At 44.0% G+C, this 25,948-nt stretch overlaps 1 protein-coding gene across 1 annotated transcript in view; it reads left to right on the top strand.

The window, feature by feature from the left end:
• The window catches only part of Dock2 (dedicator of cytokinesis 2), a 413,359-nt gene that overhangs the window by 72,892 nt on the left and 314,519 nt on the right, over positions 1-25,948 (top strand). The window contains exons 16-22 of the mRNA XM_057774274.1: positions 1,310-1,382; positions 1,500-1,603; positions 4,314-4,497; positions 4,619-4,716; positions 6,333-6,422; positions 7,554-7,654; positions 8,467-8,601. Coding sequence (XP_057630257.1) covers positions 1,310-1,382; positions 1,500-1,603; positions 4,314-4,497; positions 4,619-4,716; positions 6,333-6,422; positions 7,554-7,654; positions 8,467-8,601 — 785 coding nt within the window. The remainder of the gene's footprint in view (positions 1-1,309; positions 1,383-1,499; positions 1,604-4,313; positions 4,498-4,618; positions 4,717-6,332; positions 6,423-7,553; positions 7,655-8,466; positions 8,602-25,948) is intronic.

Genomic DNA, 25,948 nt, shown 5'->3' with positions numbered 1-25,948 from the left:
GACTTAGGAAAAGACTCACTGAACAGTGAAGTATGATTAAAACTTCAAATATCTTTGCTAGACATTGGTAGATTCTCTCTTCAGCCTGTGCTCCAACTACTGACTCAAGACAGATGCATGACTTTAATTTGGCCATGGCTGTTCACATCATGGCTCTTGTGTTGTCACTTAAGTTCCTGTTTTCCACAATAGGGCTCTTTGCACGCTGCCTCTGAAAAAGGACCAGGCAGGTTTTGTCCTCTGTGAGCTCTCTTGCACCCTGGTTAGGCTCCTTCTGTATGGAGCATGAGTTTGTTGGGTTTGACTAGTACCTTGCATGACTGCAGCTCTTGATAACCTTTTCCAGTCTTCAAGGAGATGACAAGAGACTGTAGGTGCTCAGTCTGAAACACAGACAGAATGGTGGACCTCCTCTGCCTCAAGTTTTATTTTTTGAAACAGAAAGTATCACAGCACACGCCTCTGTTTGTCTTCCAATAGTCACCCACACAGTCCAAGCCTACCATACTCTCGAATACAAGTATGATTCTTGCAGAGAGCCTAGTGTGTCTGAGTTGTCCTGAATTGCCTCCTGAGGCTTAGGAAACAGGGTGCTCAAGAGTCAGGCTGAAAGCACTTCAGTTAAAGGTGTCAGTGAACTGGAGGTGGTTGCATTGGAGGATGATGCTGAAGTAACCTGTGGGTGATTGTCCTCATGTAGAAAGCAAAAGCATCAGACATGTATCAACCAAAGAGGGGATGAGACTAGAATATCATCTATCTATCTATCTATCTATCTATCTATCTATCTATCTATCTATCTATCTATCTGATTAAATAGTTAAATAGTTTGAAACATATTGGGATATATATGTATATATATATATATACAATTAAAGCATTTTTTTTATTAGTTTACATATGCATGAGCCATCAAGCAAAGCCTCTAAGTCCAGGCACAATTTCCAGGGCTCCCGGGGTATTCAGGAAAAATGTGCACATTGCAACTTGCACTGCATCAAATCACATGCTAAAGTTATGTGACTTTTATATCAATTTGGGGAGATTCATTTTTCCTCACTATAATTTATGGACCTCCTTTCATTGGCTGTGGATGCAATTTGCCAAATGGATTACATCTGATACTTTATTTTCTCCTTATAGCCAGTTCTTATGTAATTTATTTACAGCTCATCAGTCTTGATGGATGGGAAGTAAATCAGCACATACTGTTCCAAGTTAAATGGTCAGGCTGCTGAGGCCGGGAGGGGGTGGGGCTGGGGTCTGTGCCACCTATTGCCTCCTGAGCTGTCCTTTTCTGCCTGCGGAGGTGGCTGTGCCCATTGAAGATATGCAGAGGATCCATCTGAGGTTCATGTTTCGTCACCGGTCATCACTAGAATGTGAGTATGCCACTCGTGACATGCCTGCAGTCCCAATAAAGAGAGGGGGACAGGGTAGCCAGCTGTCGCTTGAACTTTGAATTGTTTTCTCTTCTGTCCTTGCAATGCTGTTTGTAGCTAAGGATAAAGGAGAAAAGAACTTTGCCATGTCCTATGTGAAGCTCATGAGAGAAGACGGCACCACGTTGCATGACGGATACCACGAGCTGGTAGTTCTCAAGGTATGGCCTTGCAGGAAGCGGAGGAGTGGTGGCAGGATGCTTTAGTTGCTAACAGCGGGGACTCCAAACTCACGCTCCCCCAGGGCTCATGAGTTCTGTGACCTTGGACAAAGCCTTAACTTCTCTGAACCTCTGTTTCCTCTTCTTTGAACTCTTGGGGAATCCTTATGAAGAAGAAATGAGACATTGCTTACAAACAAGACAGTGATGAACAAAGGCCTCCAGTGAAGGAAAGGGCTCGGGACTCTTGTCAGAAACAGGTAGAGAACAGACAAGAAGCCCTTGAGGAATGCTATACGTAGCTGATAAAATCTAAGGCCCCAGACCTTGTTGCTCGTTTCATCGCTTCCTAAGTCTTAGCTTACTTTTCCTTTCTCTCTTTCTTGTTTTCTTCTTCATTGGAGGAAGGGAGCGGACGGTCCCAGAGACTGGACCCAGGGTGCCGCAGGAGGCAAGCACTCTGTCACTGAAGTTAAAGCTCCTGCTCTGCTTCGTTTTTCCTAAGCAGTGTTTTAGTCTCCTACATGATGTAACAAAATACCTGCGGCAGACTATACTGTAACTCAAAGAGGTTTTTTAGCCCACAGTTGGGGGTTGAAGAACATGGTGTCCACACTGCTAAGCTCTGAGGAAAGCTGCCTTGGTTGTGGCACATTGCTGGCAAGAGTTTATGTGTGAGAAAGAGACCACATCCAGAACAGGAAGTCAGATAGACCAGATTGAACCATAATCCCACGAAACTCACCTAATCCCTTCCAAAGACAGTGCCCCAACGGTGCCTGGGCTTTCAACTCTCCATGCTGGCCAGCAGGCGTCCAGCACATGAATGTTGGAGTCGTATTAGTTACCTCTCTTGCTGCTGTGACAAAATACCTAGCAAAAACACCGAGGAAAAGAAGGCTTATCTGGGCTTGTAAATCCAGAGTAAAATCCATCACAGCGGGGCAGTGTTGGAAGCAGAAACTTCGGGCCGCTGACCACTGCACCCCAGTTGACAAGCAGGAAATAAACCAATGCTGATCAGAGACCCCAGCATGTGGATGATACTGCCCATTTCCTGGGTAGGGTCTTCCAACCTCAATTGATCCAATGCATTATTTATTATTTTTGTTATATTTTGAGACAGGGTCTCACTATGGAATCCCAGTTGGCCTAAAACTCCATATGTAGACCAGGCTGACCTTGAACTCACAGAGATCTGCTTTTCTCCTAAGAGCTGGGATTAAAGATATACACTATCACAGCTGACAAATTAACTCAGTCTAGGAATTCCCTCAGAGTCCTCCCAGACACCTGTCTCCTAAGTGGCCCAGAGTCGGTCAGGTTAGCAGCTGAGGCTAACCATCACAATCAAACCACAGCAAACAGTTATGGTGTTGTGTGTGTGTGTGTGTCTGTGTGTAAGCTCAACAAGATGAATGGGCTGGGTATGCTCTAAAGTGTATACCTACCTATGCCCACTCTTCTGATTTTTACCCCTGGTGACTTGGGCTGTTCACAAGATGGTGTGTGTGTGTGTGTGTTCTTGGATCTTCCCTGCATTGTTTCCCACTGTCAGGACAGAAGGATACATCTATCAGCCCTGGACTGAAGGCGGGACATGAAATGGACATAGTTAAGAGATCTGCAAGGCCAGACCTTCATCTCAGATTTCTCAGCTTTCAGGCTGCAATTGCCCTGATGCCAATGTTGGCCGTTTGCCCTGATGCCCATGTTGGACACAGCCAGCATAACCACAGCAAACGATCCTTTTCTCTGAGACTCTACCTTTCTCAAAAAGCTCCTTTCTTAGCCGGGCGGTGGTGGCGCACGCCTTTAATCCCAGCACTCGGGAGGCAGAGGCAGGCGGATCTCTGTGAGTTCGAGACCAGCCCGGTCTACAAGAGTTAGTTCCAGGACAGGCTCCAAAACCACAGAGAAACCCTGTCTCGAAAAAAAAAAAAAAAAAAAAACAAAAAAAAAAAAAAAAAAAAAGCTCCTTTCTTCTACAGTCTCTGTTTTCTCCTTCATCACATTGGAGTATGGCTTGGCTTGAAAGTCTTTTTTTCCTGTCTGTGAGCTTGGGGTCAGAGTAGCAGTGGCAGCTTTTTTCCTTTTTCCATAATTGCAGCAATCCTAATTTTCCTCATCTGCTACTGAGATGAGCAAGATATGTTTTGAATGATTATGTGCCTTAAGTGAGGTGAACTGAGGCAGAAAAGGACCTGGTACAGCTCCTGTTGCAGAATAAGGACACAGAATGGTCTTCTATAATGTCTACCCTTCCGAGAGACCCTATGACACAGGGGACACAATTTATGAATAAGAAAGAGGACCCAGAGAGGCCAAAGAATGAATCAAAGGTTTCTGGAATGAAGAGAAGATCCAGACTTATGGTCTTTGTCATTAATCTCTAGTTTAGAATGGATTGCCTATATTAGGCCAGTGGTCATCTTATCTTTTCTTTTTGTTTCAACAATTTAAGTTGGATTATTTATGGTCCAGGAGTTTCAATTCTCCTATAACCCTTTATGTGGTTCGCAGAGTCAACCCTTTTTGTTAATGCGATTTTGAATTCCTGCCTGTTTTGTGGGAAAACAGCCCTGTATCCTATGGCTTTTCAGTGATTTCCTCAGTGTTTCAGAACTTCGCACCTCGTAATGTATATAATGTGACCACGACAGGTTCTGTGTGGCTTGCCCTAGAGTGGTGACCAAAGTGTTGCTTCTAGGGAGACAGCAAGAAGATGGAAGATGCCAGCGCTTACCTGACACTTCCATCTTATCGACACCACGTGGAAAACAAGGGAGCCACTCTGAGCCGGAGCTCCAGCAGCGTTGGGGGCCTTTCCGTCAGCTCCCGGGATGTGTTCTCCATCTCCACCCTTGTGTGCTCCACCAAGCTCACCCAGAATGGTAATGGAGCCCTTGAGAGTTGAGCCTGCGGTGCTTGTGCACACGAGCATAAGGCCCAGGGGAGGCCAGGCATAGATGGTTAGGCCAGTAATGATAAATCTTTTTCCGGATTCTTCCCTAGTGGGTTTGCTGGGTTTGCTGAAGTGGCGGATGAAGCCACAACTGCTCCAGGAGAATTTAGAGAAGCTGAAGATTGTGGATGGAGAAGAAGTGGTGAAGGTCAGTGGGACTTTGCTTGGATTCATCCCCTAGTGTCAGAGCTGAAAAGGGCAGAACAAAATGTCGAAGGAGTGGAATAGTCGACTTGACCTCTGATGGTAACATACTACCCAATCCACCTTGAGGAAACTCTGTTAGGAAATCCAGCCAGACGCTGTACACTGGGCATCAAAAAACCTGCTGAATTAGGCCCTGGAGATAAACCAACTTGGGTGTAGATCTTAACTCTCCCACTTCTATGTTTTCATGTCATAATATTATGACTATGACACATTTCTCAGAATTATTATGAGCCTTTGAAGTGATAACAGTTAAAAATTGCTCAACACAGTCCCTTACACATAGTGCATAATAATAGGTGAACTAAAGCATATAAAACATGGGAAAGTCAAGATACATCAACTAATACTTTTGTTGTTACCCTCTGTCACATATAGTAATGTAGAAACAATATGATATCTTAATGCTATATGCATATTGGTAGAAATACAAAAATACATTTAGTTTGCGCTGCTTGGAAAGTATTATATATTAACAATGAAAAAATTAAAACATTGGGACTTGCATTTTAAGTGTAGCAAGTAGAAAACAACGCAAACATCAGATACTGCTTCCTAGTGGTAGGGGGGAATGAAATGTATCTGAGCAGCCGGGCTAGTTCAACCAGCTTTCCTCTAAAGCACTATGAATTCAAGCAGGTAATCCTGGGGGTCATGTTTTCATCAAGAATAACTTGGAATAGTTAGAAAGCAAAGATCAGGCATCTATGTGTGGTCACTCTGGGTTTTGAGGGATCGTGAGAGATTTATTGGCTTATCCCTTAGGAGGGAAGAGTGGAATAAAATTTTATTTAATTGCCCAAACCTGGAGAAACAACAGCAGAATTATTTCCTGATCAATGCTTTAAATACACACTATTGACCCATCTACCTAATTTATCAGTGGCAAAGGAATTCCCCATGTCTGTTGTCTTTTGGCAATCTGGAGTAGTTGACTTGCTGGGGTGGAGGAATAGATTACATTGTCTCCTATGATTTTCTGATTTTAAGACATCTGCTTATTGAACATTGTTGACACATACACACAATAATATAAGTACAAAGAACTGCCAAGTTCAGCTCAAAGAATTCGTATACATGAACACCCCATCTAGCTTGTGGCGATGAAGGTGCAGAACATTGGTGGATTTTCTGAGGGTTTCTCATACACCTCCATCAGAAGGGCAACCACTAGGCTGACCACCATCATCACTGATTTTGTCCTTTGCTCTTGGAGTTCACAAATACAGAGTAACTGAGAATGGGCACTGTCTGTCTGACCTGTTTTACTTACTACAGTATTGCAGGGTCTTCCTCGTTGTTGCACGTGGAAGTGGTTTTGTTCTGAGTGGTGCAGAATCCTGCCATGGGAAATGTCATAATCCATGTATCTGTGCCACTGCTGTGGGCTCATGTCGCTCCAAGTCCTGGAGCTCGTGCCCGAAGCCGCTCTGGACCCCTTGAATGTGGCACATGGTGGATGTGTGTTTCTGTTCTCTTGGAAGGACAAGTAGGGATGAGATTCGGGCCCTCTTTCTATCTGCCCTCTTTCTGATCACAACTGTCTTCTTTTTCCAGTTCCTCCAGGACACTCTGGATGCCCTCTTCAACATCATGATGGAACACTCTCAAAGTAATGAGTATGACATCCTCGTGTTTGATGCTTTGGTAAGAGAGTGAGGACAACTGTCCTGCAACATCGGGTTTGAATACTTGTCGTACTGTGAGGAAAAATAAGAACATGCGGGCTCTGTGGGTCTTTCCATGAATCTTTTGAGGTTTTAGAGCCTTGGCAAACAGACTAATGAGTGGCTGCTGGTTCTCTTCTGTGTTTCCAGTCCACCTGAGGCTCTGAGGCTTGGCAGGTGATGGGAGTGGGGGTGGGGTTAAGTGTTGGTGTCAGATTGGTGATGGCTGGTTGGCAGTTTGTGAGACTTGGAACTGCTGAATGACTATGCCAGGAGCTAGTCAGAGAACAGGTTATAAACCACTTAGGTGTTCCCCTACCTGTCTTACCATCTCTTCCTGATGTCCTATAATTAACCAGGGTCATTTTGGTCTTCCCAATGCACTTTCCACAGTGGAAAGCCATCCAGACTTTCCTTCTGCCTTTTCATGGGGTCTCACGCTTCTCTCTCTCTTAATTCCAATTTTCTCCATGCTATGTGAAAAGAAGCATGGGAAACTGGGGCAGGGGACATAATCCTGTTGCAGAAGAGTTATCAGCATTTGGGGAGCTCTGGGCTTCACCCCAGCACTGCCAATCCATAAATTAATGAATATATTTAATATAATTTAGAGGAAAGAAAAACTCTTAGGGTTATCCATGACCAGCAAACTCTTGACGTAATAGCTCTGTCATGTTTGCATCTTGGAAGAAGTTATATGGAGATAACTGGCTTTCTCAAGTGCCTTTACTGGAAAGATGCTTCATGACTAAAAGGTCCTTTGATTAAACTACCCATGGAAGAGCTGAATGTTGAATGAGCTTCCTATCGATTCTTAAGGCACAGAAGTATATCACCGACTCTGGAAGACCTACCACACAGAAGGCAGTCTAATGGATTTCTTAACTGAGTAGGAAATTCTTTTATCTCCTAATACCCCAAAGCGATGCTTTTTGAAACATTCTTTCTTTTGGAGAGACAATGTATTAGTGAAAAGGATTAATTATTCATTAGACGGATTATTTCTTGGACAAAAGAATTGTGACAAGGGTTCCGTTATACCAGGTGAATAGTTTCCTGCTGTGGGTACCCTCCCCCAAGAGCACCCCCAATAATTCTGACTCCTTTTCAGATCTACATAATAGGACTCATTGCAGACCGGAAATTCCAGCACTTTAACACTGTTCTGGAGGCTTACATCCAACAGCATTTCAGCGCTACCTTGGCCTACAAGTAAGTAACTGTGTGCACAGGGATTGCCCATGCACCTGTGTTTGTCTTTCCAAGATGCGTGGGATGCAGGGACTTCAGCATTTTCCCCTGACACACCTCTGTGTGAATTTCCCCTTTCCTAACAAATCATCCAACCCATGCTTGAGTGATTCTCCTATCCTAAAAAATAATCAAAACCCCTCGAGATGGGGGAAATAGTTGACAAGGTAAACATACAAGTAGTTTATTGCATCATTCAGCTCCCTGACTGCTGTTTACGGAGAAGTCAGCTGTGAGCCCCAGTGTGCATGCTCAGTAACTCAGTGTTGATTGGATGTAGGAGACCCAGGGTCAAAGATGGAAACCCACAGGCAAATTCAGTGGCAGGCAGCTTGTGAAGAAACCTTGAAAGATGGGCCAAGCATTCTAAAGTCTGACCTCCTGGTGATGGATAGCTGTAGGAAGTGTCTGAGCAAAGGAGCTGCGTGGTAATTACAATAGCATGTCTATATAGAAGAAGCTGAAAAAGACATTATTACCATCATTCTCACTCATCCCCTGATTATGCCTAGTTTTTTTTTCTCATCAAAAGATTATTTTTTCCCCTCACAACTTTATCTTTGCTGGCTTCTTTATGGGCAGGAAATACTTATTCATTGCCTGTAATAAATATATTTTGAAGCAGTTATTTTTGTGCTTGCAAATGAGTCGTGAGCTTTGCTGCACCGCCACCTTTAACCTTTGATTGAATGCCTTATAATTTCCCGAGCAAACTAATTACCATGCTGTGGATTAGAAAGAGATGTATTTTGAAAATATTATCCCTTATTCAGGAAACTGATGACGGTGCTGAAGACTTACTTGGATACCTCCAGCAGAGGGGAACAGTGTGAGCCCATCCTCAGAACTCTAAAAGCTTTAGAATATGTGTTCAAGTTCATTGTTCGGTCGAGGACATTATTCTCACAGTGAGTATTTGTTGTGCAAAAGTGATTGAATAGCTCTGTAATCAATACGATACAATAATACAATAATTTTTTTTGCTATAGGAGTTTTTTGTCTTATTGAAAATAGGAGAATTTTTTTTTTTTTAAAAAAAGAAATTATATCGGGATTAGAGATCTGGCTAGGTGGTTGCAGATCACTTTGTGGCCCTGGGCTCTGTCCCTAGTACTGCAAACAAACAAAACAAAGACAAGAAAAAAATGTAGCTAGATTTTGATTTTTAAAAAGCAACCTTGAGAATTCAAACCTAGCCTAGAGATCATGAATATATAATAATTTTGTTCTCTAAGCTCATTTGGGGAAGACTAAAGGAATAACACCACATGGCAATGATATTTCACTCAGTGAATGTGATTTATGTGATTTGAGGCTGTTCTCTGTTTTGTTTAACATTCTTCACTGATCTAAGATTATTTAAGGAAAATTTCTAGGAAACTGTTGAGGACTTGGGGCACTGGTGGAAGAGCAGAATGCAAGGGGTTTGCCATTAACTTGGCTCTCGCAGGCTGTGACTGCAGATTAACTGGTTTCTGAGGCGTTGCTGCCTGTTCTGGAGATCCTCACAGCCAGCAGCTGTGATTATATGCCAGAGAACCTTAAGGGACTTTGATGGTCAGGATCAGAGCTTGGCTGTCTCCCTGAAGGCTACTGGAGGTGGAGGCACTCAAATGTAGCCAACCAAAGATTGCTTTATGTTTGTCTTAGCTATATGATAAAGTTAGCTACCGTGCTAATTAAACATGTGTTAGATTGGTTGTGCAAGATAGGAAATAATAAAAAATCTTCAGGGGTTGTATTGTCTAGACTCTTAGCAAGACTGAAGGCCACTCAACTAAAATCAACTTAGAGAGAAACAAGACTTCCTTTTAGTTCATAATATTGAGAAGCCCAGAGAGTAGATGGGGCCCAGGCGTGACTGTGTTCTGATGCTAAGTATCGTAAGGTCTTCTCTCTCTCTCGTTGGCTACTTTCAAGGCAAGGTTTCCAGTATACTACATATATTCTCAGCCGAGGCTGCCTTTGCTCCCTTGCCATTCCAGCAAAACTTTATGCCAAGAACAGTCTTAGGGTATGTGCTAAGATCTTAATGGACGGTGTGGCTGTGGGACTCAAGCTAACTGTGTGTTGATAGTCATGTGTGGTGTGGGTAGGGCTAGTTTCTTAGAGGAAAGACTTTGGCTGGAGAGATGTCTTCCCAAGAGAAAGCTGAAATCTTTATCATCATCAGACAGTGATAATGGGTGGATGGCACAAGTTTCACACTTAACAAGGTGTCTCCTTTGGAATTTTCCTAACACGCTGAAACTTCAGATAAAGAATAGAATAATTCCCTAAACCTGTATATCTTAGTTGATTTAAAAATCGAAGTATTGTTCCTAATCCCCTAGCTTGCCAATTAGTTAGATCTTGGCAATTATTCTTTCAAGTTCAGGTGATTCCTTTTCAATAGTTGTGAACCAACAGTAGCTTCCTGCCTTTGTAAGAGTTGACCTTCTTGGAACTCAAGGAATTAGACTTTGCTGTTCCAGATACGTGGGTCAGGACTTCTCATCCCTTCTTCTGAGAGAGAATATTTGATCTGTAGGAATGGATCATCCCCTTTGACACATATCATCTTCCCTTCTTCCTTTTGGCATTATTTCCTTTTCTTCTCCACTCTGCCCCTCCTTCCCTTTTTTCCTGCCCTTTTCTTACCACATTTCTTTGCCATGTCCTGGAATAAAGCACACTTGCTCATCTTCTTTCCTCTCTCCCTCAGAGCACATCGTTTTGTAAGACTTTGAATCCTTCAAGGTGATATCAGTACTCAGTGTCTTCTGGTTTCCTAGAGTGTGGGGCAGGCTGGTATTTCTTGTATCTCAAGCATTTGAGATGCCACAAACATTTGCCTAGAAGTGATGCCTTTATTTGAGAATAATCTCAAATACTTCCCTGAACAAAACTTCACATTGACTTACAGAGTGTCTACAGTAAGAGCTGGTAGATGCCATGTGTCCTGGTCATTGTAGAGTCTTTAGCAATGGTCTACTCTCTTCCCAGTCTGGAAGGGTACTGGGAGGTTGTGGTGCTTTCTCATAGCCAGGAACATCTTCCTTGGAAACTAGAAAACAGAATATCAGCACTTTGAGATTCTTCAGCCATCTGGAGAGGAATAACATAATTAATGCTTTGGGGCTCATTGCATCTGACAGTGTTGTTTCTAGATACTCCTTTGTTCTTTTGTCCCATGTTCGTAATTGCTGATCCAGTTTGCAGTATTTGTTCCCCTGCCTTTTTTCTTTGTACATACTGCACACGGACACTTGAGAGGGTGAGGATTCTTCTGTATCAGCATGCAGAATGCAACTGGGCATGGACAGAAGAGAAGCGGTGATAAGTGAAATTTTTATTTTACTTTGTGTTGGGGGAGATGATTTATTTCAGAGCCAAAGAAGGTGAGTTTCTTGTACTCCTTTTGTGTCACTAGCTGCCTAGTTCAATGTCTGGCCTAGGTGTCTCTGGCTGGACACAAGTCTGAGCCACAGCCAGAATAGAAGCTGGCAGAACAGGCCCTAGCTTTTGCCACATGAATCCCTAAATCGTGGTGCATGTGTCCAACAGATCCTGAGGGGCCGTAACTGTGACTGATATCCACTAGGCTTTTGGAGAATGACTCATTCCTCAGGTGGGACAAACCACAAGTGAAAAGCATTCAGAAGCAGTAGAAGCATCGTCTATTAAACATTGACGTTCCTACAAAGCCCCTTTCAGTATCTTTAATCCCCAGCCTCAAATACCCAGTAGTACGATCTGCTAGGTTTCTGAGATGTGGCTTTACATGGAGTTGGAAATGGATTGCATTCCCCAGTTCTGTGATGGACATCGGCCAGACACTGACCAGTGAGTCTGCAGAGCCAATGAGAGGATAGCACTTGAGGGGAGGAGACCCAGAACTTGGAGCTGCATCAGCCTTTGGTCTCCTTCGTTTTTGCCTTACAGAGCCCATTGGTACTAGAACTCAGGAGGAAGCAGGTGTGATGGTCCTGAACACATGGTCATGCATGCAGACCTAGGGGCTTCGGTCACAGGAAGCACTAGCTTGAGGGAAGGACCCATGTGTTAGCGTTTTAATAATGAAATGATGAAATTGTTCAGGAAAAATACTAGTCCTTGTGGGATTCCATGAGTGTGATACCAGGAGAAATAGCAAGGATGTGGCCCTGCCGTCACCTAGGAGGTATAGAAAACCTGGCCATGCTGGTTGGTTTGACACAATCTGGAATCACTTGGGAGAAGGGAACCTCAACGGAAGAATTTTCTCCATCAGATTGACATGTGGTCCGGTTTGTGGGGGTATTTTCCTTGATTAGTGATAGATGTGGGAGGGGCTACCCTACTGTGGGCAGTGCCATCCCTAAGCAAGTGGACCTGAGCTGTATAAGAAAGCAAGCTGAACAAACCATGAAAAGCAAATCAGTAAGCAACGTGGTCTCTCTCTTATGCCTGCCTCCAGACAATGGTTTGAATTCCTACTCCGATTTCCCTAAATGATGGACTGTGATAAGGGAGTGTATGTAAACAAACTCCTTCTAAGATGCTTTGGGTCAATGTTTAGTCAGCAACAGAAAACAAGCTAGGACATTTTCTGTTTCAGGAACTTTGGACATATTTAAATAAGAAAGAAATAGTTCTGGAGTCCTCATGCTTAAAATGTGACTTCCTTTTCTAGCTGTTTTAAATGTTTACTTCCTGGGAGTGGGGGTATCTTTTCCTTTGTGTCTGATTTATTTGAAGACCACAGTGTAGAGACTTTTCCTGACACCATAAACTCATGTTGGTCTGCTGCTGACTTGGGTGGGGGGACTCTGAGTCTGCTGCCCTCATTTTCCTGGGGAGCGGTTGGGGCTGCTTTGGCCCTTAGGACTCCTGTGCCAGTGTTTCCTTTGTCCCTTGTCTTCAGTGTGCCTTGCATTCCTGCTTCTTTGGTTCTTGCTTCCTTTTTCTTTTCCTAGATCTATCTGCTTTCCACAAGTCCCCCTCCTTCTCTGGCTCCATCCCTTTGTACAGGAGAGGCACAGTCTTCAGAACCCTGTTGCTTGAGTTTGGATTCCGAATGTGGATCCCACCATTGCCACATACAGGTGTTTATGGCCTTGAGAAAAATTATTTAATCTCCAATTACCCAGTTCCCTCAAATGTACTTGCACAACAACAGTGCCCGTCATGCAGGGCTACTCTTCAGGCTGCATTATTATTTTAATATTATTATTATTATTATTATTATTATTATTATTATTATTATCCGGATGATAGGGAACACTTACATTTCAGGGGTTATATAGCAAAGATATATGGCAGATGTCACACAGCAAGGATGTATGGCCATTCTTATTTGTGAAGTACATCATACATCAAGTTCAGCAGGATTTGTAAAGATCCAGTATAGGATTACATGTGTTACAGCCATGCACACCCTGGACTTCAATAGTTGTGTAGTCCTGGCTCAAGCTCTCTGTACCCTTCCCCAGGTATTCAATTCACTTGCTAATCCCCTAACCCTTTCCACACTTTTGATTGAACATCTTATCTTTCCTTCATTATTTTTTTACTTAATGTACATTATAATGGTGTTTATTATGATATTTTCTTACACATATCATTGAGTCTTGCTCATATCTCCCTTTACTACCATTCTCCGTTGTTTCCCCTCTTTCAATAGTTCCCCTTCTGCTCTTACATCACACACACACACACACACACACACACACACACACACACACAGTGAGTTGTCTCATTTCAATGATGGAAACAGGCACATCAACTGAGAAGAGGGCCCCTTCAGATTGTCCTGTGGGCAAGCCTATGGACATTTTTCTTAATTGTTGATTGATATGGGAGGGTTCATACCACTACCAACACTGCAGTACTGTGTGCCGTAAGAGAACGGGTTGAGCAAGCCATGAGGAGCAAGCCAGTAAGCTGCATTCCTCCATGGCCTCTGCTTCGGTTCCCGTCTCCGGGTTTCTTCCCTGAATTTCTCCCTCAGTGATGGAGTAGGACGTGAGAGTCATAAGGTGAAATAAACTCTTTTCTCCCCAAACTGGCTTTGGTCATGGTGTTTTATCACAGCAATAGAAACCCTAATTAAGTTATATAGGTTGTATACCTGTATCTGTGTCTGATCTAGATTCTATAGATGAGGAAAACATAAGGCATTTTGTTCCCTCCCCCAGTTACACTTCTTGTTTCTCCCTCATCCTTCTTCTTCCTTTTTTTTTTTTTGTTTTTTTGTTTTTCGAGACAGGGTTTCTCTGTAGCTTTGGTGCCCGTCCCGGAACTAGCTCTTGTAGACCAGGCTGGCCTCGAACTCACAGAGATCCGCCTGCCTCTGCCTCCCGAGTGCTGGAATTAAAGGCGTGCGCCACCACCACCCGGCTCTCATCCCTCTTCTTTAGACTCCTTCCCCTCCTAGTTTCCCTACACTTCTACATTGCATGTGTGCACATGCGTGTGCATATGTTTGTTTAATTCTAGATTTTGGATATGAGAGAAGAGAGTTGACATTTGTTATTTTACAACTGGTGTATTCCACTTAACGTGACCATCGCCAGTTGCTTCCTTTTTCCTGCAAGTGGTGACTCTCATTCCTCCTTACTGCTGAATAAGATATCAGTAAGGAACAGGAGGCCTTGGGAGGCTTTGGAAAGCCATCCTTGCTATTGACAAACCCTATAGGCAACCATGACTTCATCCTCATTCCCAAGGGATGACTAGAGAAGAGCTGCCTGGGGAAGAGAAACAAACTACACATTCTTAGGGGAGCCACAGCACCTGAAGTGTAAGCCCTCGCCCTACAGTTTACCTAGGAAGACTGCTCTGATGTAGAGGGTGTTTTTGGACTGCCTTGGTGTCTTTCATTAATACGGACTGTAGGAGCATGGTGCATAGCTCCGGTCAGGACCTCTCTAGCTCATCTCATCCTGAGCTGAACATTCCTCTCTTTCTCTGGATGCTTTCAATACCACCAAGCCAAACCCAGATACCACTTCTCAGAACTCCCTTGGCATTTTCGGTTTGTATCTTGATTTATTGTATTCCACCTCACTGGCCTCTACTTACACCTCCCAAAGCCCAGATTTCTCTCATGAAAATAGTCACACTAGCCGATCTTTAGGTCACGGCTGCACTGGATAGCTGGGTTGTCTGAAGAAACCCCAGGCATGCCCAATGCAGGCTATACTCAGAGGGAAGGCATAAACCTCTGTCTTCTTAAACAAATATGAATTTAACTTGCCAGTGTGATTTGTTTTCATTGTTCATGTATGAATAAATATTAAAATGCAATCATCTGTTTATGCTGAGCACAAGCTGGAAGGCCTGTCACACTATTCCCGTTTCTCCCCGCATGTAATTTGTTTGCATGTTAATGCCATTTATTCCTATGTAAGCCTCTGTTTGGGGGTTTGAATATAATTCCACTTTTTGATGACAGTAATGGCTCTGTAAACTGAACAATTGCAGTTAAATGGGATTATTTTATGATAACATTAACTTGGCATCATGTCAAGATGGAAGAGAAAAGTGTCATCAAAGGGATATTGTCTAACAGTTACATCTCTTTAATTTATTATCTGGTTTGTGAGTTGCCGAGCTGCTGAGAGGGAGCTAACAGCCTGTTCCTCAGGAGCAGACGTGGAAGCACTCTGTCAAGTTGCTGTTAGGATAAACTGTGCACATGCATAGACTTTTAAACAGTTCTTGTTCCCTTTGATTTTGGAAATATTGGTAAACATGTGTTGAGTATATTTTATAAGCTAGAGTGATGAAATTAGTAAGTCGTGGTGATGTATTGGGTTCAGCAAACATGCCACGGGCCATCACGTCATTCTTCCCAGGGATAGGCAATGACCAGCGATGACGGGCAACCATAGATATTTGCAAGTAATTCACAAGAGACAGACAGAGGTGGCAACAATGCTCCGCCTAGCAAACATCAGTGATTCTTTTCACAGGAGATATTTTAAACACTGAAAGGTGTTTTTAAAAGCAGCTATTGGGTGAAAAGACAATTCCATCTTTTGATACATCCACATCAGAGAAACCTTGGCTACTCCTACTCCACCTGTGAGCCAGCATCCGTTAAATCTCTTCTGTTTTTGACACTACATCACCTAATATAAGAAACTTACAAATGGGGTTGGAGAGATGGCTCAGAGGTTAAGAGCATTACCTGCTCTTCCAAAGGTCCTGAGTTCAACTCCCAGCAACCACATGGTGGCTCACAACCATCTGTAATGAAGTCTGGTGCCCTCTTCTGGCCTGCAGGCATACACACAACAGAATATTGTATACATAATAAATAAATAAATAAATAAATACTTTTTTAAAAAAAGAAACTTACAAACTATGTGCATTATATTTGCTATATTGAAGAAGCAATGGAGCCAAAAAGGTACAGTACATAGCTGTAGGTTTCCCAGCTGGATGTTAAAAGGAGAGACCCTTGTCACTTGTATGTCACTTGCATCGTGTATGACTGTCAGGTGTCTGAAGGAAGGTGGCACTATGATTTGGGTAATGTTCCCCAAAGGTCCATGTGTTGGATGCTTGGTTCCTAGACTGTGGTACATTTGGGAAGTGGTAGACTCTATAAGATGTGGGGCTGAGACAAGTGGAGAAATGCCCTGTGGAGAGGACTGAGACCCTAGGGAATCTTTTGTTCCTGAGCCATGAGGGGAGTGGTCTCCAACTGTGAACCGAAGTGAACCTTTTCACTTTCTAGGTTGATTAGGTCAGGTGTTCCTTACAGTGAGGGACAGCTGGCCCGTACAGGTGGCTTGTGGATGAAGCAGTAGTGGTAGAGGTATGGATACGAGGACATCTGGAAGATGGGTGGAATCTAATTTATGGAACATGTAAACCAAGGAGCTTGGCTTCGTCCTCGCGTGGGGAGACATTTGTTCAGGTGCTGCTCTTTATTCCTGGAAAACATGTTGACTGACCCAGCCATTCTTCCACTGTATATAAAAAATTAGGCTCTATAAACACTTGGCATGGTATCTGGATAAACTTTATAAGTCAATGAACATCTCTTAAGAGTCCTGATTTGGTTATTTTCCTATAGGAACAGTCTGGAAATCCATAGCTTCGTGGGAGAGGAGCCTTTGGAGGTCTGAGGCAACAGATTGGTTCAGAAGGACTGCTATATAGTTCGTTTGTGGGAGAAAGCACAGATAAGGGAGAAAGACAAAGGACACTTGAAGCTGTTGTGGCAATGGGGATGTGAGAACGTGAACTCAGGGTCAGTGGCGTGGTGGGCTGGAGAAGGAGGGAAACAGTGAAATTCTATACAAAAATGAGCTTGTCCTCTGTCCTACTAAAGTCAGCAGAGATGTCTGCGACCAAATGTGTGTGGCGCTTTCCCACATACCAAGTGAGTCTTGCAGAGGACATGAGTGGGGTGGCCTCCAATGCAGTACAGTTCTGACAATGTCTACCTGGAGGCAGTGTCCACCCGGCAGGCCAGGGGCTCAGTCCCTGAGGTTGCCCTCACTTTAGATGTTGGGTCCAGCTCAAGGCAGTGGTGTTTTAGCTGTGCTTCTTTCTGACTGATCAGCTATGAATCTATAATACCGGGTTCCCAAAGCAACCTTCCCAGATTGAATAACTTGTTGCAATGTTTTACAGAGCTAAGGCAACACTTGCATGTATTAACTACATAGGGCATTACAACGACACCAGTGCATACTGGGTAAAGAGCTGGCCAGCAGGGCAGAGGTGTGCTGCTCGTGTGTGTGTCAATTAAACCCTTTAAAGGTGGTCCCACAGGCACCAGAATACATCTGTGTCCCCAAAAGGAAAGAAATCAAAGCTCTTTCCCTTGAGCTAATTTGACCAAGAGTGAGCCCAGATTTGAATTCTCCACTTATCTCTCTGTGTCTTCTGCAATTCACAGATTCTGGCTTGTCTGTAGTCTGTCTATTGTGTGTCTGTCTATGCCTGCCTAATGTCTGACTGACTGTCACTGTCTATGAGTCCCTAACAAAGAGCTTTTGTTCTTTTGTTAAGCAACGCAGAAAGCATCACACAGGGAAGGAATTTGGGATACTTGCATAATCTTTAGCAGAGTCTTACAGGGAATGCAACTTACTGACTCCATGACCAGGAAGCACCCAGAAGAGCAAATATAGCAACAAACAGACTTAGCAACCTATATCTATATTACTGTCAACATTTCTGGCAGATGTTTGCTTTGTAAGACCACCTTTGACGTGCACGCTGTCTTCAGCAAATAATTATGATAGCACACATACATACACACAGGCATTGCTCTCTCTGGGTCAGGGACATGGAAGAGGACAAAAGTCAAGATTAAAGCTATGCATTAGCTTAGGTTGCAGAAGCTGTTTACATGGAAAATCCAAGGCAAGTCAGGTTGCTTGTTGCATTGTTCTCCTAAAAGCGGGTCAAACAAACAGGCTGAATGCGCAGCAGGATAGCGGTTTTAAGTCTGATGTGACCTCAGCTTTATTAATTTGCTGTGAGCTCCAGAAGAAGTTTAGCCTTCTAGTATGTAAAAGATATTTTCATAATAATGCATTGCTGCCACCAATACACCCTTCACACTGCCACCCTCTGGGACTCTCTACATGTCCAGCTGTCCAGTTCTCCCTTTGGGCGCTTCCGGAGGCTTCATTTTCTAGATATGGCGGGTTAAACCATGGGATGTTGGTGAGTGATTTAACCCTAGGCATCTCTCACCTGCTTGGATACTGAAGAGGAAGGTTCAAGGTCCTAATCCAATAACCATATCTTGGCCTTCCCAGGGATCAGCATCTATCTGGAAACCACCAAAACCCCCAGTCACCAGTAATCCCATTAACACACAAAAAGACGCTCATTACTTGGTGAGTTCAAGCATGAGAATAGAGAGTATAAGTGTGTTTTAATAAGTGTGTGTGCGGTTTGGGGTGTGAAAAGTTTTCTTGTAAGGCTTACTAGATGTACTGCAGAGAATGGGACACACAGAGATTAGAACCCAGGAAAATGGAGAACGGAAATAGTGCTTTTGTGCAAATCCATCTGTAACTGCCTTTGAAGCTGAAACATGAGCTGAGGAATATGATAAAATTGAGGATGTGATTGAGGAGATTAGCACATTGAAAGGGGTGGGCAAGAGAAGAGTTCCAAGTAAGCCAGGTCAGGGACACAGGAGAAGAAGCAGGACCTGGATTCTGGGAGCTTATAGAGGGAGCCAATTGGCTGTGGCAATGAGGTCATGGTGCGTGGAAGCAAGGTCATGGTGCTTGAAGGCAAGGTCATGGTGCATGGAAGTGAGGTCACGGTGTGTGGAAATGAGGTCATGGTGCATGGAAACGAGGTCATGATGCATGGAAACGAGGTCATGGTGCTTGGAGGCAAGGTCAAGGTGCGTGGAAGCAAGGTCATAGTGCGTGGAAGCTGGTGGGAACTCCAACAAAGAGCCGACCCATTCCTAGAGCTTAGCATTTTTTTGAACTTGTGTTTTCTCACTGTCTCAGAATACCCAAGGCTGGCTCCCAGTTCTGGGGTGGTGCCTGTGTCAGTTTAGCTCTGGAGAGGCTTTATGGTGGGCTGTATCCCATGGCAGGGGCGATTCAAGGGTGGAGGGATTGTATACCCAGACTGACAACTAGATTACATGGGAATGGTCAGGCCTGTGCTTTCAAAATATCCTTTGGAAAATTAAGGGGTCCCATGACAACTACCTAATCACTTCTAAAGGCAAACTCAGTCTGCAGACTTCTACTGAACCCTACCTCTTGGAGGTTCTCCACCTTTCATTGTGGCAGGCTCCCAACTTGTGAGACCCAAACAAACGCATTCAAGCCCCAGTAGCATCTTTTCTAACCTCCAGTCTAGAGGCCACTGGAGAAAGCCAGGAGATCAGGACTCAAAGTGCAATTGATTACCCGTCATCCATGTGTGAATCACCATTTGGATTGTCTTGTGCTGATTTTGTCTTGAATCACCAACATTTGGATTGTCTTGTGTGTGACCCTGGCTGGCTTCTCTAATTGTGGCCTTCAGAGGCTGGGTCAGCTTTTTCATATTCTGCTCACAGCCCAGTATAAGACATTGGTCTTGTCTGCTTTCATTGTCCCTTTAAATGGCTTAATTTTGTAGAACAAGGTTATCTGCTGTATACCGTTAAGAAAAAGTCATGGAGGACATGCGATATTCTTTCAGGACGAAGCAGCGGGTGGTTTTCTTTGCTTGTTAATTTCTCGTTAGAAGTCTGTGAGTTAGCTAGATGAATCCTTGCCCGAGAGCAAAAAATGGCTGTTTCTGTCAAATGCCAGGGCTCACAGTTCCTCAGAGAATGACTCAGGTGGGGAAGCCATCTACTGAATAATCAGGAGATTTAGCAAACGTGTTTGCAAATCCCTTGTGACTAAATATGAACTTTCTAGGTAAGAAGGGTCTAGTATGCCAGAGGGGTGAAAGTCAGCAAGCTAACACGGTTGTCCAGGATGGGGAGCTGTGCTAGGCTGGCCACATGTGCTTCAAATGCCCCAGATGTGGGCATTGCCAAAGGAGCATCTGCTTCTTTAATACGAATACTATATTATGCAGTTATTGGGCTTGCTGTTTATTCTATCTTTAGGATAGAAGAAAGGATCATTATGGGGCAGATCTGGGTACTGCCCTTCAGGGTTCTAAACCTCTCTTGCATCTCCTAGATGTACTTCCCTAATGTAGCTCAAGCAGAGACATGGGAACTTCATTCCTTCATCCAATCATTCATTCAGTCACTTAGTACTTGCTGTGTACCAAACAAATGTGAGGAACCTCCGAGGGTCCCACTGCCCCCGGCTGCTCCATGGCCTCAGTGAATGAGCTATATTTGCTGAGTGCCTTCTCTAGACCAGATTGGGTGTCTGGTGCAAGAGGAGTTTTAGTCTTCTGTTTTGTAGAGGAAAGCAGGTGCTCTGTATCCCGGACAGGGGTGCAGGGCAGGTTGTGGAGGTGCTGAGGGCACCCCAAGGGAAAGCTCTAGACCATCATGGCTGGTAAGTGCTGGCCTGGGGCTCACAGGCTTGGGAACTGAGACTGACCTGGCATCATCGTGATTGCCTTCGGAAGCACAGCTCTGTCCAAAGGTGCTGGGATACCTACCAGGCTGAGGCCTTTCCCAAGCGACTCTCTCTGCCTCACTGAAGGGCTGTGGGGCACCAGAAGACCTCAAAGAGCAGAATCTAGAGTCCCCCCCACATACACACACCTGTGTTCTCAGGATATCCCAGTTACCTCTTGACCCAGATACCTACACACTGCACGGGGCCCTCATCTTGTGGAGGTAGCATCTGCTCCCCTCTCCTTTCCAGGAACAGTGCCACTAAGGCTGCGAGCCTTGTTCTCAGCAGCCATGTCTTCTTTCTGCCTCTTCTCTGGTTCCCTCCCAGTGTGGAACTCCAAAGCTCTTCTTCTTTCTTCACGTTAGAACAGAATCGAATTTTTTTTTTCTTATTCTGACTGTCTCCTTCTCTGGCTCACAAGGAAGCAGCCGCCCTATCGTCTTCTCCAGCCTAGAGTGCTGGTGTGCTCTTGCTTGTTTCCTTAGTGTTCCTGTTCCACAGACAGCCCCACTGCTCCCTATTTGGGGTTCCAAATGCTTGGACAGGCACCCTCCTCCTGTCACTAGGTCCCATCATTGGGTCGCCCAAACCCATCACCTTAGCATTCGCCTCTCTGCAGAAACCCAAGAACCAGGCTTGCAACGTGTCCACTCTCAGTGACCCACAACCCAGCACACAGCAGGAGGCAGAACAGAGGACCTTATTCTTGAGGCCGTGTTTTCTAATACTCTATGCCCAGTTCACAATGGAGTTCGAAAGCTTGTCTTGTAAATTGATCACATCCTGCCATCGTTTTCCCAACCCCTCCCCCCTTCCTTCTCATGTAGCAGGACCAGTGTCCTGCAGCATCCAGCCTTCCCCTCATATGGCTAATTCTCTGCAGAGATTGGACTTCTTCACTAGATAGCTATAGCATCTTAAATATGGAGAGGCTCATTCCTCATTGCAGTCTGAGTTCTTTCTTTCTCCCTATCCTACAGCCCTGGCTGGAATTCCAGGTCAGCAATGAACAGAAATCGTGTACACACTGTACCTTTTCTGTCTATTATGAGCTTAAGGAATTATGGGCTATTGGTAATTTAATTATGATGTTCACTGTGAAGGGCTAACAGATTTTATTGTGATGGTTTGGATTTATTTCAACCATCTTAACTGTTCAATTTTTTCCCCCTGATTTTTGTCCTTTCTCCTTCTTTTGGGTTGTCTCCAATTTTTTCATTTTCTTCTTCCCTTTTATTAGTTTGGAAGTTTTACTTTATATTTGAATTTTAATGGCCACCTAGGCATTGTACCATACATATTTAACTTAATAAAGTTCAAAGTTAATATCTTTTACATTCCTCCCGAATAATAAATGGGTTTTTGGAAAACTCACTTCTCTCTTAAATGTTGTACTACTATTGAGCAGAATTTTAATTTGACTTTTACAAAGTATCTCCAAAATGTAATACTGACATCATTTTAAATTTGGCATTTTTGTTTTTTTTTTTTTTTAACAATAAAATGTCACTGATGTCATTGTACTGGTAAACAAGGACCAGTACAATATCTAAAAATGACTGAAGAGAGGGGCAAGAGAGGTGGGTCAGTTAAGAGCACTGGTTCTGACCCATTCCCAGCACCCACATGGCAGCTCACAACTGTGTGTAAGTTCAGTTCCAGGTGATGGGACACCCTCGTCTGGCTTCCACCAACACAGACATACACGTAGGCAAAAAGCTTATCCACATAAGGTAAAAATAAATCAATCTTTAAAAATAAAGAAGGATGAACATTTTATGCTTTTAATAACAATTTAAAAGAAGTTCTTCACACCCCCTGTAGCCTTTGATGCTTGCTTTCCTATTTCTGAAGGAAATAACTGTAGAATCATTTGCAAACCACCCATTGACGGATTTCATTCAGAGGTGTGAATGAGCGGTTCTGTACATAGAGACTCGATTGTCTTTTGTTTGTTGATTGCTGTCTGTTGTTAGCTTTATCGTGTTGTGTTGTCCTGCTTCCTAGAAACTGTGTCTTTTAAGTGTAGCTGACTTTCCTTTCAGTGCCTTGTCTGCAGCATTCTGCAGCTTCACTGGGATGTCTGGAGGGAGGAGTTTGCTTGTCCTGCTGGAAGTAAGCCTTCTCAGACCTTGGGTTGTATGTGCTGACTACGCAGTCAGAAAGCATCCTCATTCTTGTCTTTCCAAATATGTTCTCTCCCCCATGTCCCATCTCATGCATACGAGTTGGTGTCTCACTCATGTTCTCTAGGTCTCTCAAACACTTTGATGTTGTTTGTTTTTGTTTTTGTTTTTGTTTTTGTTTTTCAAGACAGGGTTTCTCTGTGCAGCACTGACTGTCCTGGAACTTGCTCTGTAGACCAGGCTCACCTTTAACTCAAAGATCCACCTGAGTGCTGGGATTAAAGGTGTTCGCCACAACTTCCTGGCTCCTCATAAATTCAAATTCCTTACCTTCTTGACTTTTGAGATTTCATTCTTGATAATTGCTTGGGTTTTTTGTTTCAGTTTGTTTTTATTTTTTATTCTTTTGAGACAAGGTCTTGCTATGTATGCTAGCCAGCTTGAATTCACAACATCCCTTCTTCTTCATTCTGGAATCTGGGGCCGCAGGTGCACACACGGTGCCTGGCTGACGGTGACTACAAACCTATCTTCTCCTTTTTGCCCTGTTTATGCTACTGTGTGCTTTTCATAAAGCCTGTCTCGAAGTGTTTTCCTTTAGCAGTTTCAGACTCCCAGGTTTTATAGGAAGGTCCTTGATCTATTTTTCATTGATTTTGTGCTAGGAGAGAGACAAGGGTCTGCTTGCTTCCTTCCATATGTGGATACCCAGTTTTCTGGGAGCTGTTTGTTGAATAGCTCAGCCATATTTCTCAAAGCTAAGTTTTACTTAGCACTAGTCTTGACTATCCTGTGTGTGTGTGAGTCTGTGTGTATACACATGACTTCAGAGTATGTTGTTTTTGTGTTTTTCTGTGTGCATACATATGACTTCAGTGTTCTGTTTGTGTGCCTGGGTGTATTTGCATGGCTTCAGAGTGTGCTGTGTGTGTTTGTGTGTGTGCATCTTTGTGTGTATGTATGCATGACTTCAGAGTGCGCTGTGCATGTCTGTGTATACACAAGACTTAAATTGGGATGTGTGTGTGTGTGTATGTATATGCATAGCTCCAGTGTGTGCTGTGTATTTGTATGACTTCAGAGTGTGCTGTGTGTGTTTGTATATGTATGTGTATCTTCTGTGTGTGTATGCATGGCTTCAGAATATGCTGTGACTGTGTGTATTCGCATGACTTCAGGTATTACATTCTAAGGAAAATGAGACTTCCCTTCTATCATTCAGGCACTGCTACCTAAAGGCATTTCCAACCAGAGGCCTCTTTAACCAAATGTTCTGCTTGTGGACACAGCAAAAAGTGTGAATTTGGAAAGCATAAACCCAAAGCCCAGGAGAAGACTAGTTTGCGATTAAAGATTCTCAGCAGAGATGTGTTTCCTTTCTCCTTACTCAAAGCCAAGGGCCGGAAACTTCCTTAGTGTTCCCTTCAGTGCAATCCTCATCCTTCTCATCTTCCTTCCAGAGAAGGTGTAACAGCCTAGGAGAAGTAGACTAGGCTGTCTGTGCTAACCAGCTATTCATCCCTGACAAAACACCAGACACAAACCACTTAAAGGAGAAATGATTCCTTTTGGCTCATAGTTTCAAGTGTTTTGATCAATGGCCAGCTACTTCCCTTGGTCTCAGGTCTGTGATGAGGGGGTACACTGTGGAGCAGGGATGCTAGCAGAACAGACTTCTTACTTCACTGCATGGTGGCTGGGGAGGAGTGGGGCAGAAGGGAGGCAGGCCCAGGACAAAGTAGTCTTCATGGGTATGCCCCCAGAGACCTACTTCCTTCCACTAGGCTTCCCAAAGTTTCTACCATCTCCCAGTAATGCTGTCAAATCATGAATCAATTGATGGATTAGTCTAGGGGATTATGTAAGAGCCCTCAGGACTCCATTACCTTTCAATATTGGATTCTCCAGCTGGGGTCCGAACCTTCAACACATGAGGCTTTTTTTTTCTTTTTGGTAGCGGAGGGATACTTCCTATCTAAACCATTACAGTCTCCAATAAGCAGGCCCAAGGATCCACTATGTTGTTCACAGTCCCTAGTAGCCATCAATGTTGTGTAAAGACACTAGGGTTTGACAGAATCCTTCATGGCAAGGCTGGGTTTATTAATTTGCTTTGCTTTGGGTTGTCCCTTGTGGATCCCTTGTTTTCTTGACAACTTTATGATTCAATTTTTAAAAGAGGCATGCACATTTTTGCCTGCGTGTATGTGGTGTGCCACATGCATGACCAGACCTGTGGAGGTGAGGTATGAAGACAGAGTGCTGGGTTTTCTGGGACTGGAGTTCAGATGGCTGTGTGAATGCCGGGAATGGAACCCAGGTCCTCTGAAGGAGCAGCCAGTGCCCTGCATTGCTGAGTCATCTCCCCAGGCTGCCCCTGTGTCAATGCTAAATCCATCTTTGGCAGTAGTTTGCGTTTGCAAGACTTCCTGGAGAATTTTGTCCACCAAGAAGTCAGTAGTAGAGGTCTTCAAACTTCATTCTGTGTTGTAGCCAGAGGCATCTCTCCAGAGTTCAGGTTAGACCCAGGGCTGCTGCCTCTCCTCTCCATAGGGGACACAGTCTAAGACCCTAGTTACTAGGACCTAGTAGATGCCAGAAACTGACGAAAGTGCTGGGCCCTGTATATCTTTTCCCTGTACATACCTATAAAGAAGTTTAATTTATAAACTAACATAGTAATAAATTAGAAACAATAGCCAGTTGCAGCACACAGCAACTGAAACAATATATCATAACAGAGGCAATGTGAGTATGTCCCCCTTCTTCCTTTCTCAACTGTCTCCCCAAGAGTTAAGGTGATTGAAACTGCAGGCAGTGAAACTTCAGGTGGAGGGGGTGAGGCTGTTGTACCCCAACTCCTAGAGTTAGCTTCTTTGCATGACTCTTGAAGTAAAGAAAACTAGGAGCCTGGGAGGGCTGCTGCAGCTCCGGTCCCTGGCAGCCCCTGCAGCCTGTTTCCATCTGGTCTCCAGGCTTATCCTTCTCCCTTGGCCTGCCCTGCCCTCCATCCCTTTGATTCACTCAGTCCCTCCTGCTGAGGGTCTGTGAACTTGGAGTGCCTGTGTCCTTCCTTCTCTCCATGG

This window comes from Chionomys nivalis, chromosome 7 (genome assembly GCF_950005125.1).
Source record: "Chionomys nivalis chromosome 7, mChiNiv1.1, whole genome shotgun sequence".
In the NCBI taxonomy this organism is placed as follows: Eukaryota; Metazoa; Chordata; class Mammalia; order Rodentia; family Cricetidae; genus Chionomys; species Chionomys nivalis.
This window is presented reverse-complemented; position numbering and strand designations above follow the sequence as displayed.